Consider the following 12,149-nt stretch of genomic DNA (forward strand, 5'->3'; position numbering starts at 1 on the left):
GCCACGTCAAAACACAGATATTTGTAATTACTAATGGTGATTATTAGGTCACCACTAGAGGGCGTGACACTAGTATCAACCATAGTGCCAACAGTAATCCCAGACAGAAATGTCTGTGATTACAAAAGGAGAGGAACTCATGATGACGCAGGTCTACCCTCCAACATTTCATTTAGGCTTCCTGTGAAAACTCAGAGGTTTTTTTGGTAGGAAATCCCCTGACTACTTCACTTTTTTATTAGACCTCTAAACCAGGGCTGCCCAAAGTGGGTCCAACCCGCTACCGTAAGGTTTGATTTGGCCCACAAGATGTTTCAAGTGAAAAAAAATAAAACCCATAACACAACAAATTCTAATCTGAATCAGTTTATGCCGTTTTATTTTTTGTGAGGTAAAAATGCTCTTTACATATGTAGGCCCCTTAACTGTTAATTATTTTTTATAATCTGAGCATGACGGGAGAGACTTTGTGTAGGACGTTTGTCAATTCAGGGATCGTAATACAACTGAGTCCCTGAGAGCCAAGTGAAAAAAACACAAGAAACTTTGAAGGACTATCCTCATAAAACATCTTATCATGTATTTCTTCAATCATAGACACAGGGGAGAAAACAATTCAGATCAAACCTAGAAAATAGATCACCAGAATTATTTGTTCTCAGTTGCCTCTCAGTATAGTGTCATTTTGCATCTTAACACAATAGTTGTTTGCTTTTGGCCTTTGGTCTGCCATTAAGTTTCAGGTTTGGCCCTCCCTGCTTTAAACGGTACAAATACATTTCAGGAGATCTAACCAGGACTACTCAGACACTCGAGAGACCAGTGGCAATTTGCTAATGCCTTGAGACACAGATGATCATAATTAGTTTCACATCAAGCTGCTCATTTTGGATTTTTGGTGTATATTTTCTGGAAACCACGGGCTCTGAGGAAAACAGTAGTTAAGTTGTTCACATTCAGATAAACATAGTGATTATTGTCCTGATTACGTGTGTTTGGAGTCTCCTTCAACTACCAAAAATTTGTTTAAAGTACAAGAGCCAGATCTTTTAAAACATTTAATTTGCGTAGATATAAAAACAGACCCGACAATGGAGCCTTTGTAAAAGTTATTAGAGATTACTGAGGCACGACTCATGGGTGATATTTTACTAAATGCTGGCAGCCTAGTTCTGTTTTTGTCTAGCACTGGAAGTGAAACAGATCACCAGTACCATAACTTCCTGTTTTTGTCAACTGGGGAGTTTTGCTGCCCGCTGCCCTACCCCCCTTTTTAAAACCACATTAAAAATGAGACTAATCAGAATCCAGAGGGTTCGTTTTATTTGTTTAGACAGGTCTTCGCATAAAACACAGCAAATACATAGTAATGACGCAGGCATCGACAGCAGAGGGAAGTGCAAGATACAACAGTGGGCTTTGAATGTAGTTGCCCACAGCTCTCGGAACAGGGGGGTTATAGAAGTAAGTGTAATTAGGAGGAATGGCAATAACGACATGAATAATATAAGACGTTTAAATGATTAGCCGGTATCATGCAGATGGTTTCATATTTTGAAAAGCAAGATACAAATATACATATATAGAAAGCTTTTGTGAATGTGATCTGGAGGGAATTTAGCTGCTGTCTTTGCCCAGGGTGTGTTTGTCAAACAGGTACTCTGCCATGCCATTCTGAGGAGCACCCATGCGGCGCAGGTTGGTCACCCAGTCTGCCAGTTCTTTGATGGATTTGACCTGCTCGTCCAGGAAGTGTGTCTCGATGAAATCGCACATCTGAACGAAGAGAGAGTTCAATCACATTAGAGGAAACACACACTAAATTTAACAGAAATAATGACTAGAATGGCTGTTTGCTGTTGACTATTACGTTTTGCAAGAAAATACATAAATAACTACACAAATAAATACTGAATAAAAGCAATTTAAAAGAGGAATATAAAATGATCTTTATTTATTGAGCCATTTATTCATTCAGATATTTCTGGCAGTTTCAGTTCTCTATAACGTCACGCAACATTTTTTGAGAAGTCTATTCTTATGCTAGTATTGTTCAGTGAGTTACAGCTCTGCCTAATCCACGGGGTTTAACAAATAAACTCGAACAGATTATTGGTAAAAAACTAAAAATAAAGTCAGCAATCCGCTGCATAGCACTAAAAATAGTATTTGCTTGGAATACCTCAGCTGTACTGTGTGAATGCCGGATCAAAGTTGAACAGATATTTTCACATCTTGCACAAAACGAAACTGTTAACCTGCGGCCGGAGCAAATCTATTTCTGAGGTGCAGGTGTACAACCAGTGTGTTGTACAGTGTTACATGCTCATGCTCAGATCAAAGTATCTGGTTTATCTAGTATGCTTCTTAAATATCTTTATATGTATTTTGAGAATATGGGATTGATCTTTCTCCAAAAACTGAAATGTGATAGAGAAGAAGAAAAAAATAGTTTGCTTTGCTGCAGAACTGTCAAGCCCTGATTTTATACTCACATGTGGGTCGGTGTGATCAGAGCAGAGCTTGTGCAAGTCCAGCAGGGACTGATTCACGCTTTTCTCAAGCTGCAGGGCACATTCCAGGGCCTCAACACCACTGCCCCACTCATCCCTCTCTGGCTTCTGCAACACAAAGCATGGCAGAAAAAGAGTGAGACACTCATTAAATGAGGCCAATGACCCAACCCCGGACAGAAGGCTTTCTGTGTATTTGAGAGTGGGTTTGCCGTTTAACGTTTAACTCAGACGTTAAAAGGGTTGTGTTTGTGTGTCAGTAAAAGATAAGCAGCATAGTACACTCACGCCCTCACTATCTTTTTGGTCTTAAGTTACCCTCCCGTCATGGGCCGTATGATAGCCCAGAACAAGAAATCTCACACCCAGTGCTTATGTTAAAACACACATACAACTGAAGAATGTATCAGATCAAATATGAGCTCATACCCTGACATCTTGTAGGAAAATCCTTCCCCCCCTCTGGTTCTGCATTTTCATTAGCTTCTCGGCATGCTCCCGCTCCTCATGTGACTGATTACGGAAGAACTTGGCAAAGTTGTTCAATGCCTGGTCATCCCGGTCGAAGTAGTATGCCTGTGTGGAGAAAAGAGGGTAATGTAGGTGTTCTTACAAACAGCCATTTCCTTCAGGTGAAGCAAAAAAGTTCTCAAATGTGTCCAAACATACCACATAACTACCTAGCTGCCAAGATTATTACATAAAGCTAAAACTAGACAAATTCAGTGATAAAAGAAAAACTGAACTGTTAAGAACTATGTGCTTCCATTGATAAGGTTTTATTTGTTACACATTGCTGGTGGTTAACAACATTTGAGCCCATAAGAGGCAAGAAAATCATAAACAGAATTTTCTAAAACATCCTAATTAAACATGACTTTTATATTTATTTAACATAAACCTGGTAAATCAGTTCTAAAACAAAGCAGAAAGTATGTTTTACAATTAAAATTTGACACACATAAGATATATAAACCGCTTTAAACACACAGCTGTGCGTGGGACTGAAAACAGCGCTTAGAGGGAAATTTTTTTTTTTTTTTAACGGGCAGCCGATGCACTCTCTGCCCTGTTCTTTGTACATAATCTCAAAGGGAACTTCAACCTTTGACTTAGGACTTATTTTCCCTCAGTTCAAACATGAGATATCAAATGTACACCGAAATACTCACTCACGTGTTTCACAAGTTATTTTTTAAATGAAAACGCTGCTGATGGTGACTTTTAATGATCAAGGCTGCGCCTGCCTGACTTTCATTATCCAAACATCCCACCTGTCTTTTCCCATCTATCTAGAAGGCTGTCGGCACACTGGCCACACTTGGCGGGTACGTGACACGAGCCCACTCAGCACAGCTGTTGCACAACCACAACAGTCTAGTTAAGGAATAAGAATCACTTCTCGATAATAACAGGCATCAGCGTAACTGTTCCCCTTATGCTGACGCGTACTACCTGTATTATCATCCGCAGTTCAACCCTGGGTTATACACTCATTTCTACTCACTCAGCTACTTTTCTCTGTACACCTATTGAACTCTCACCATAGACAGGTAGACGTAGGAGGCGTACAGCTCCAGGTTGATCTGCCTGTTGATTGCAGCCTCGCAGTCCTGGTGGAAGTTCTGTCTCACTTGGGAACTCATGGTTCTGAAACACCGTAAACAAACGTCTTACTAAACACACATACATGACTCAAGATTGTACATCTTACATGTGTGGCATAAATTTACAGTATGTATCACAAGTCCAATAGATAAAGAAGCAGCATTTTAATGACAATACATTTTATTTGTATAGAAATTTTCATGATACTCAAAGACGCTTCACAAAATTTAATTAGAAATTAAATGTCGACTGACATGTTTTTTTTAATCCAACATTGGACTAAAGTGATTGATGAAATATGCCATTTTTACCGTCTACAATGGCAAGCCTCTGTGGCTGTGAGGCAATACTCAGACCTCAACAAAATATTTACTGAAATGATCTTATCACATCGATGAGCCCTCATTTCAACACATGGCACAGTATATTGCACCAGACCTGATTATTATTTCAATACCAGCAGTTTGGCAGGACTATATTTTGTGAAGTACAGCCAAATCATATCAGGCAAGTCATAGTTCAGGGGTCATATTAACTTTTCATGATGTAACAGTTACGTCAAACATTGCATGGAAGTACGAATTAGAGTGATCTTAAAGGGGCACTATGTAACTTAAGAGAAAAACTTCACACTCAGAATTTTAATATTTATAATAATAATGAGGTAATAATACAAAATCAGAAATATTTATTTTTTCACAACTGAATAAACAAGCTGTTCTTCGAGGAAAATAAGGTCCCCAAACACTGTTTGAAGCTAGAAAGGTGGCAGGGTCCGCCACATGTAAACAGTAAAACAGTATTAAATTATGTTGTTCTTTAAGGTCAGTTTGTTTATTCAGTTTATTCAATCATGACAACAAAGAGTTTGTTTATTTAGGCATAGAAAAAAATAGGCAATGCAGATCTTTCACTTCTGATTAAAATTTCTTCCCCAAAACTACACAGTGCACCTTTAAATTTGCGCGAACATACAGCAGATTAGTTACCAAAACACAGGATTGTTCAGTTTACCAGCTCCATTGTTGTTGTGGCACACACCTGGCACTGAAGACAGCTCAAGGCTGCAAAGCTAACTGCGTCAAGGCCACACTTACGGCGGCGGCAACCAGATAAACAACCGCGCCAGTGCCAACGTTAGCACACATTTACCCTGCTGAACATCTTAAAACATTTACGTAGCGCATATATACGATGAAAGGAAAGCTTAGATAAATATTCTTACCAGATGTGGTTGGTCTTCTCGTCAGGAGGTCGGAAAGCTGTCGGAGTGGCTGTCACCGTTAGCAAAACAGGTATAGCTAGCTAGCAAAGCTAAACGTGTTTATGATAAACTGGCAAGCAGAAGTTTCGAGGTGATTAAAGTTTGATTTGCTGTTATCGATGATAGGATGAGTGATCAAAGTGATTATTCCCGTCCGGGGTTGTTGGAAGACAGTTGAGAGGTTGCCGTTCAAGCACTGTTGAAGCAGGTAACCTTCACTGTCCGCTAACGAGAGGATCGACTGTGAGCTGTCTCGGCCTGAACCCCCGCTAATAAGAAGTGGTACGGGCCGTGACGTCACTGCCAGTAAGAGGGCGGGGCATAGAGGCTGCACCATCATGTTTTCATGCTCACAGGGTTTTTTCCCCTCTGCGATGGAAAAAACTCAATAGTCATACTTTCGTCTTTATGGCACTTTATACATATAAATAACCACACTTACATTCCTCTTCATTTCAGAGGAAAATAGTGAACTTTTGACTCAACTCGATTTGTCTCAAAGCTACTTGCTGACATTAACATTTTTTAATGAAAACATTAGTGAATGACATATACTACTAAATGATAGATTTCACTATCAGTAGGCTTCATAAAGCAGTTAAATAAGGCCCACCTTGTCCTGCTGAAGAATCCTATATATATAACACAACACTGAAAGAAGGCTTTTGAGCACAATGACTGTTTTTACTTCTGAGTATGTTTTGCTGGTAATACACCTTGATGTGTAAAAGAGGGATTTAGCATTGAATTGTCTTTTTTAAAAAGAGTTTATTTCTGAATTTGTTAGTACAGTTTTGAAGAATGATGGCATGAACATGTCTGAACTAACCCACCCACCCATGATAACATTCAGATGATATACAGCTTAGATTGCACAAGGAAAGTAAATAGACAGATAAACACACAAACATATAATGTAAAATACTAATTTAGTAAAATAAAAAACACAAATTTTGTGTTACGACACCAAATAGGACAAGGAAGGCTGATGGTTCGAAGGCTTCATCAACAGCACTGGCAAGCACAAAAAATATTGGTTGCCATAAATTTAATAATTTAGGATGCATTTAATTTTCTAATGGGTCTAAGAAGTGATGAGTAATAGATTGAAGTTTAATAAATTAAAAGTTTGTGGTTTTACAAACAAAATACAGCTTTGTAGCCAGGCTTGGGGTGTAACAGAATACATGTGATAGGATGCAGGATACCAAAAAATTTAACTTTATTCTCATCATTAGATTACAGATACATTAAACAAAAAAGGGGAATACTAACAGGATTATAATTTTGAAATAAAGACTGATATACTAGTCTGTAACCAAGCACACACATGTATACACTTCACACAACATCACTCTGGTCTTGAGTGAAACCGAATACACAAGTGTGACACACATGTTATTAAGATTACATAAAATTAATCTTATTGATATTTATGTTCTCTTTATTTGCATATTGTTTGCTATTGAGGTAATCCAGAAGTAACAGAAAGTAATCAAGTTACATTACTTTAATATTGTGATACTGGGATTACGTTTCTGACTACATTTTTTAGTAGGTAATAAGTAACTGTGTCTTAATATATTTTTAAAGTAACCCTTCCAACCCTGTATGTAGCTGTAATATCTGTCCCACAACTGTGAATGAGTTAACTGGCTCTCTTTTTTTGGCAGGATATTTAGGATTAGGAGCGTTAGAGCGTGAGAAAAGGACCAAGTACCAGGACAGAAGACAACAATCTGTACAGAACCGAACAGTCTCTCCTAAGACATTCAACTCAAAAAACAAGACACTCACATAGATGTATAATCTTAAGACTCAGCTTTGAACATGTGATGTGACTCAGCTCCATTCAGTGGCATTACAAAACTTAAAAAGTTGGGTATTGCGTTAGTCTTATTGTCACACCCCAGGACATGACTAATTGGCTTACTCAGACGTACTGCATTAGTTACCATGATAAAAGTTCATAGTTTGAGCTTGTTCTACCAATACTCAGAGGTCACTATCGACCAAACAGCTCTAAAGGACCTGAACATGAGTGTGGGTTTAGTGTCAATGGTGGGAGACAAAGTTAGCTAGAAAGTATGAAAGTATATCTATTGGAAAGCACCTCATGAGAGGCAGAAGTGCTGTTCTCAAAACAAAACAAAACAAAACAAAAAAAGCTTATCTTGGATTTTTGGATTAGAGCATCTCCTCACAGGGTAATGGCAGCTGTACGTACACACAGCTGTTTATACACTTCAGTCACCCTCTTTTGGTGTTGAAATCGTTTTGTAACAGTGTCATAAATTATAATCATCTGTTACAGTGAAGAGGAATAAAGAAAGAAAATAAAGCTGTTTATTTGGTCAGAGGTCTGGTGCTGACAAACTGACTGTTGACATGACAGTCAAGTTTTTCCTCACTCAGATCGAGGGTCTAAGGACAGAGGATGTGGTTCACTGTGCAGACTGTAAAGCCCACTGAGGCAACGTGATTGTGATTTTGGGCTATATATATATATAAAAATGATTCGATTTGAAGAAACAAATTTGAGTCAGAAGAGGTTATAAAGTAACTACATGCCTGTGTTGTTTATCAGTGTTGATGCTGTTGTGACCTGTTAACATTCAGGAATTTGAAGTACAAACATTTAGTGACACCGGATGACCTGAGTAAAACTTACTCTGAGTGAAGGTTTGTCTGCTCTTCATCAATTTCACCCACTATTTTTCACTGATGTAAACACTACAAACATCAGGGCAATTCAACATTAGCCACATCTCTACCAGCTTTAACAATTGTGTTGCTTAACACAATAGTCGAGTCATAAAAAATATTCTGAAATGGGCCATTCAGCATAATTATTACTTTTACTTTTGGTAATTTAAGTAAATTTTAATGCCACTAGCCAGTAGCCATTAGTACTTTTACTTAAGTAAACATTTTTTTTCACTGTGGTGTTGCTACATAACTAAAAGATAAAAGTACTCCTTCCACAACTGGACAAAATTGAAATAGTGCATATAAAGCTATCTTTTTCCCCAGGGACTGGAAGGGCTTAAGACTACCTTTGTAACTATCTATGACTTTATAACTTGTAAAATTATTTTACTCCTTGGTTTTAATAGTGAAACACACTTAATTTTCTTTCACAAACTATTCTATGTTGAGTTTACAGTTTGCATATTGCTAACCTGATGTCAGTTCTCACATGATGAACTCTTATCATGCCAGCGGGTCACCTGCACCTTTTTTGCTACCGTAGCAGTAAATAATGCAGGTACTAGCATGGCCAAAGTCTGGTGCAGGGATCACTTATCCTCATGTATAATTCAGAGTGTTTTAAAAACTGTCTCGTTCACTCCCATTTATGGTGCAGAATTCAACAGCGCTATCTGCAGGTCACTGGACTCAATTACATCATTCATAAGTCGACTACCTGCAACAGTCAGGTAGCTGCTCTGGTGTTATACTACACCATTATTACTGCTGAAAGTTGTTATAACACAAGGAACAGACCAGTTTGGGCACAGACACTGAGCTTCCTTTAAAATGGGCAGTTTTGTTTGAGAATTCATAAAATGTTGCTCAAATGCCCCCTAACAAATTTTTGTGCAACGTGTAACCTCATGTATTTTCTTTTACACTTCTAAAAACCCTGGGATACAAGTGGCTGCTTTAATATGTCTTCACCCATTGCATCTTATCATGCTAAATTGAATAAAAAAATGTGTTCTTCAGTGAAAAAGACATGTAAATAGCTTTGAGTTTTATAAAAACTTTATTCATTGTTTGAAGTTTAGTCGAACAGGCCGAATCCCATGTCGTCCTCGGACTCCTCAGACTCTTCCTTCTTCTCTTCCTTCTTCTCCTCAGCTGTAAAACAAGAATCACTTGATATTGATTCATGCAATAATCACTACAACATATTTAAAATCTATGCTTACAAAGTCAACATCATGCAATCATTCACATTCATGTCAACTACTATTATGTCTCCTGTAAGGTCACTACCTATAAATATGTAAATACAAATAAATATGCAAATTGTGACAATTCTCCAAAATGACCAAACTTAAACAGATTACACAACTTGTACCCACCAGGTGCAGTCTGGCAGGTTCAAATTATGTAGATTTGCAATGTTTAATTCCATGAAAAAGTAACTGCTGATGACTAAACTGATTTGGCCACATGTAATCATATTAACATACAAAGTGAAGGCACAGGCACCATGTGCCAAGTGTCATTGATGCTGACAAACAAGGTGCTAAGCTGTAATGCTCACCTGCAGCAGGGGCTGCGGCTCCGCCAGCAGGTGCAGAGCTGGCAGCTGCTACAGCACCGCCTGCTGGCATGCTGGCCAGCTTACCGTAACCTGAGGAGACACGAGTTGGCACACATAAAGCACAAGTGATAACATCGACACTGAGCAGCCAGAAACAAGATAGAGGTCAGAAACACCATCTTGTTATCGTTACATATAATCTGGCAATTAAGTTGTAAAGTGCAGTCTGACGTAGCTTTAATGCAGTCTTTTCTAGGCCTTTTTAATCAATTTTGAAGTTTTAGCTAAGTGAGATAAACACTGATTACCTCCAACTGCAATAAGAATTTTGCCTCCAAGACTGTTAGTGTAGTCAAAGTTTATGGTTAATGCAAAAAAGCACAAAAGTACCAATAATAAGAGTCAAAGGTTGTGATATGATTCTGTCCACCTTGAACGAGGTGGAAACTACCACCACAGACAGGATATTTTAAAAAAAAAAAGGCTTCAGACCGCGAATGTGTCATTTTGTATTTGTGGAGTAACAGGATCATGTTTTTAATATAACACTCGATGGCTTAATATGTTTATGGCCCAAAATAATTGTGCTTACTGCATTTTAGGATTTTTTAAATGTAACCAATCTCAAAATGTTGTGCACCTGTAGTTTTTAAAGGCAGGCAGTCAAACTATTAACATGGAGTCCAGTTTCTTATTTTTGCAGGTTCTCCAAATATTTTGATTTTCCGGGAATTCACTGCTCGTCACAATAACCCAACTCCTGAAACAAATTCAAGCCAACTATATCACTTTCCTGTGTTAGTCTCGATTAAGAGTCTTTTGACGAACTCAGGAATGTCATTCTTAAAATTCTACATGTTGCTGCTTCAATTAACAGACTTTCAGACATACCAATGTCAGCAAAATCCAAATTTTATCAAAATACAAGTGGCACATAGGTGGTAAACTCACCTGCAGCAATCACTTCATTCACGTTCTTGCCACCAAGCTCAGAAATGACCTGTTGAGAGATAAATTTGTTAAGATCCCAAAGACAACAACTACTGCCATAACAGCATCACAACAAAGGAGCAGACTGCTCTGTACCTTTCCCAGACGTGTGTCGTCGGCCTCGATACCAACACTTTCCAGGATCTTCTTGATGTCCTTGGCCTCAGGGCTCTCAGTGCCACTGAGGGCAGCGAGCAGGTAAGCAGCAACGTAACGCATCCTGAATATAAAAAAAGTATAATTATCAGGAAGGTTCAAACTGTGAGCATGTGTATTAGCAAATAAGAGACATGTCCTGTACATGTCTCTTATTTGCTAATACACATGCTTGGCCAGCATTTAACACATTTAATGAATAAGGTCAAACAAAACATACATGACACACAACACATTTCTTAAATTCTAAAAACACCATTTAAAATTCACAGACATTTATTAAAACAATCTATTTGGCATACTTGGCTTAAACAGCCCTTAGACTGCTTCCCCTCAACTCTTGGCGAAAAGCATAAACTGGTCCCAGCTGCCGACATTTCTTATCTTAAAAATTCTACTTTTGAGTTTTTCTCTAGTCTTTCATGTGTCAGTTTTAATTAACATTGCATATACATGCATAAAAAAATGACATGAGCAGTCATTTAGATGAACTAACCTTACATTACTAATGTTAGTTAAAGTATCTGTGGCCTTTGACTTTACAATTTCACCAACAGTCACAAGTGTAGTGATGCTGTCAAACACCTTTAACTTTCAGGTTGGTGTTAACTTTTATTCCTTTACCTCAAAGCTGCAACTTATAATAAAGCTTTAGCGCATCACAGTAACTATACATTTGCAAAAAATTTAATGTTAACACTTTCTTCTTTTTTTTTTTAAGAGTTGTGTGGTTGACATGACTGGCACCAAATCTGAGCATCTATTGACTTGCAGTGAGCCAACAGATGACTCCATGTTAACAAATATTTGGCATCAAGTCCCTTTAGTTAATACCAGTTAGATTTAGTCGGAAAATTCATTTAACATCTGACAACACATCAACTACAGCTACATTTTTTACACCCATGTGGTGGCGCGTTCTTCGGCACCGCTAACATTAGCTAGCTAACTTAGCCACCGCCGACACTGTGGAACAAAAATGCATTAATATCGCTAAAATGCCGCTTTTTAAGGTTTCCCAGCTGGCGGGGTTTGAAGTTTAGTTATTTCTTGGCATAATGTGCTCGCTCACGCCTGTGTTTAACATATTTATGATAGTTTAAAAAGACACTCACTTGCTAGACAGGCGAACGCGTGTTCACTTCGAGATTAGCACGGACAGAAAGGAAGTTACGTCACAGGAAGAAGGCGGAAGAAACCTCTCTTCTTCTTCGTCTCTATTAAAAGGCGGAGAGGAAGTAAATCGCCCCCTGCTGTACCGGAGTTAGTAGTGTAAACGCTAAACTGCACAAGTAACATAAATGTAGTTATTATGTAGAATTAATTTAGTTTAACAACAGTT

At 38.2% G+C, this 12,149-nt stretch overlaps 2 protein-coding genes across 2 annotated transcripts; both read right to left on the bottom strand.

The window, feature by feature from the left end:
- Window positions 1-1,300: 1,300 nt before the first annotated feature.
- Window positions 1,301-5,657, bottom strand: fth1a (ferritin, heavy polypeptide 1a). Its single transcript, XM_084362709.1, has 5 exons — window positions 5,347-5,657; window positions 4,058-4,163; window positions 2,943-3,089; window positions 2,496-2,621; window positions 1,301-1,776 (listed from the first exon to the last, which is right to left on the bottom strand). The coding sequence occupies exons 2-5, from the start codon at window positions 4,157-4,159 to the stop codon at window positions 1,618-1,620; spliced, it is 534 nt and encodes a 177-aa protein (XP_084218835.1). The 5' UTR covers window positions 4,160-4,163; window positions 5,347-5,657; the 3' UTR covers window positions 1,301-1,617.
- Window positions 5,658-9,135: 3,478 nt separating this feature from the next.
- On the bottom strand, window positions 9,136-12,032 carry LOC311255454 (uncharacterized protein). Its single transcript, XM_084349940.1, has 5 exons — window positions 11,923-12,032; window positions 10,748-10,871; window positions 10,613-10,661; window positions 9,662-9,751; window positions 9,136-9,249 (listed from the first exon to the last, which is right to left on the bottom strand). Exons 2-5 carry the CDS (start codon window positions 10,868-10,870, stop codon window positions 9,173-9,175), a joined length of 339 nt encoding a protein of 112 aa, XP_084206066.1. The 5' UTR covers window position 10,871; window positions 11,923-12,032; the 3' UTR covers window positions 9,136-9,172.
- Between the last annotated feature and the right edge of the window lie 117 nt (window positions 12,033-12,149).

Source organism: Pagrus pagrus (assembly GCF_965226575.1).
Source record: "Pagrus pagrus genome assembly, chromosome: 1".
Taxonomy (NCBI): Eukaryota; Metazoa; Chordata; class Actinopteri; order Spariformes; family Sparidae; genus Pagrus; species Pagrus pagrus.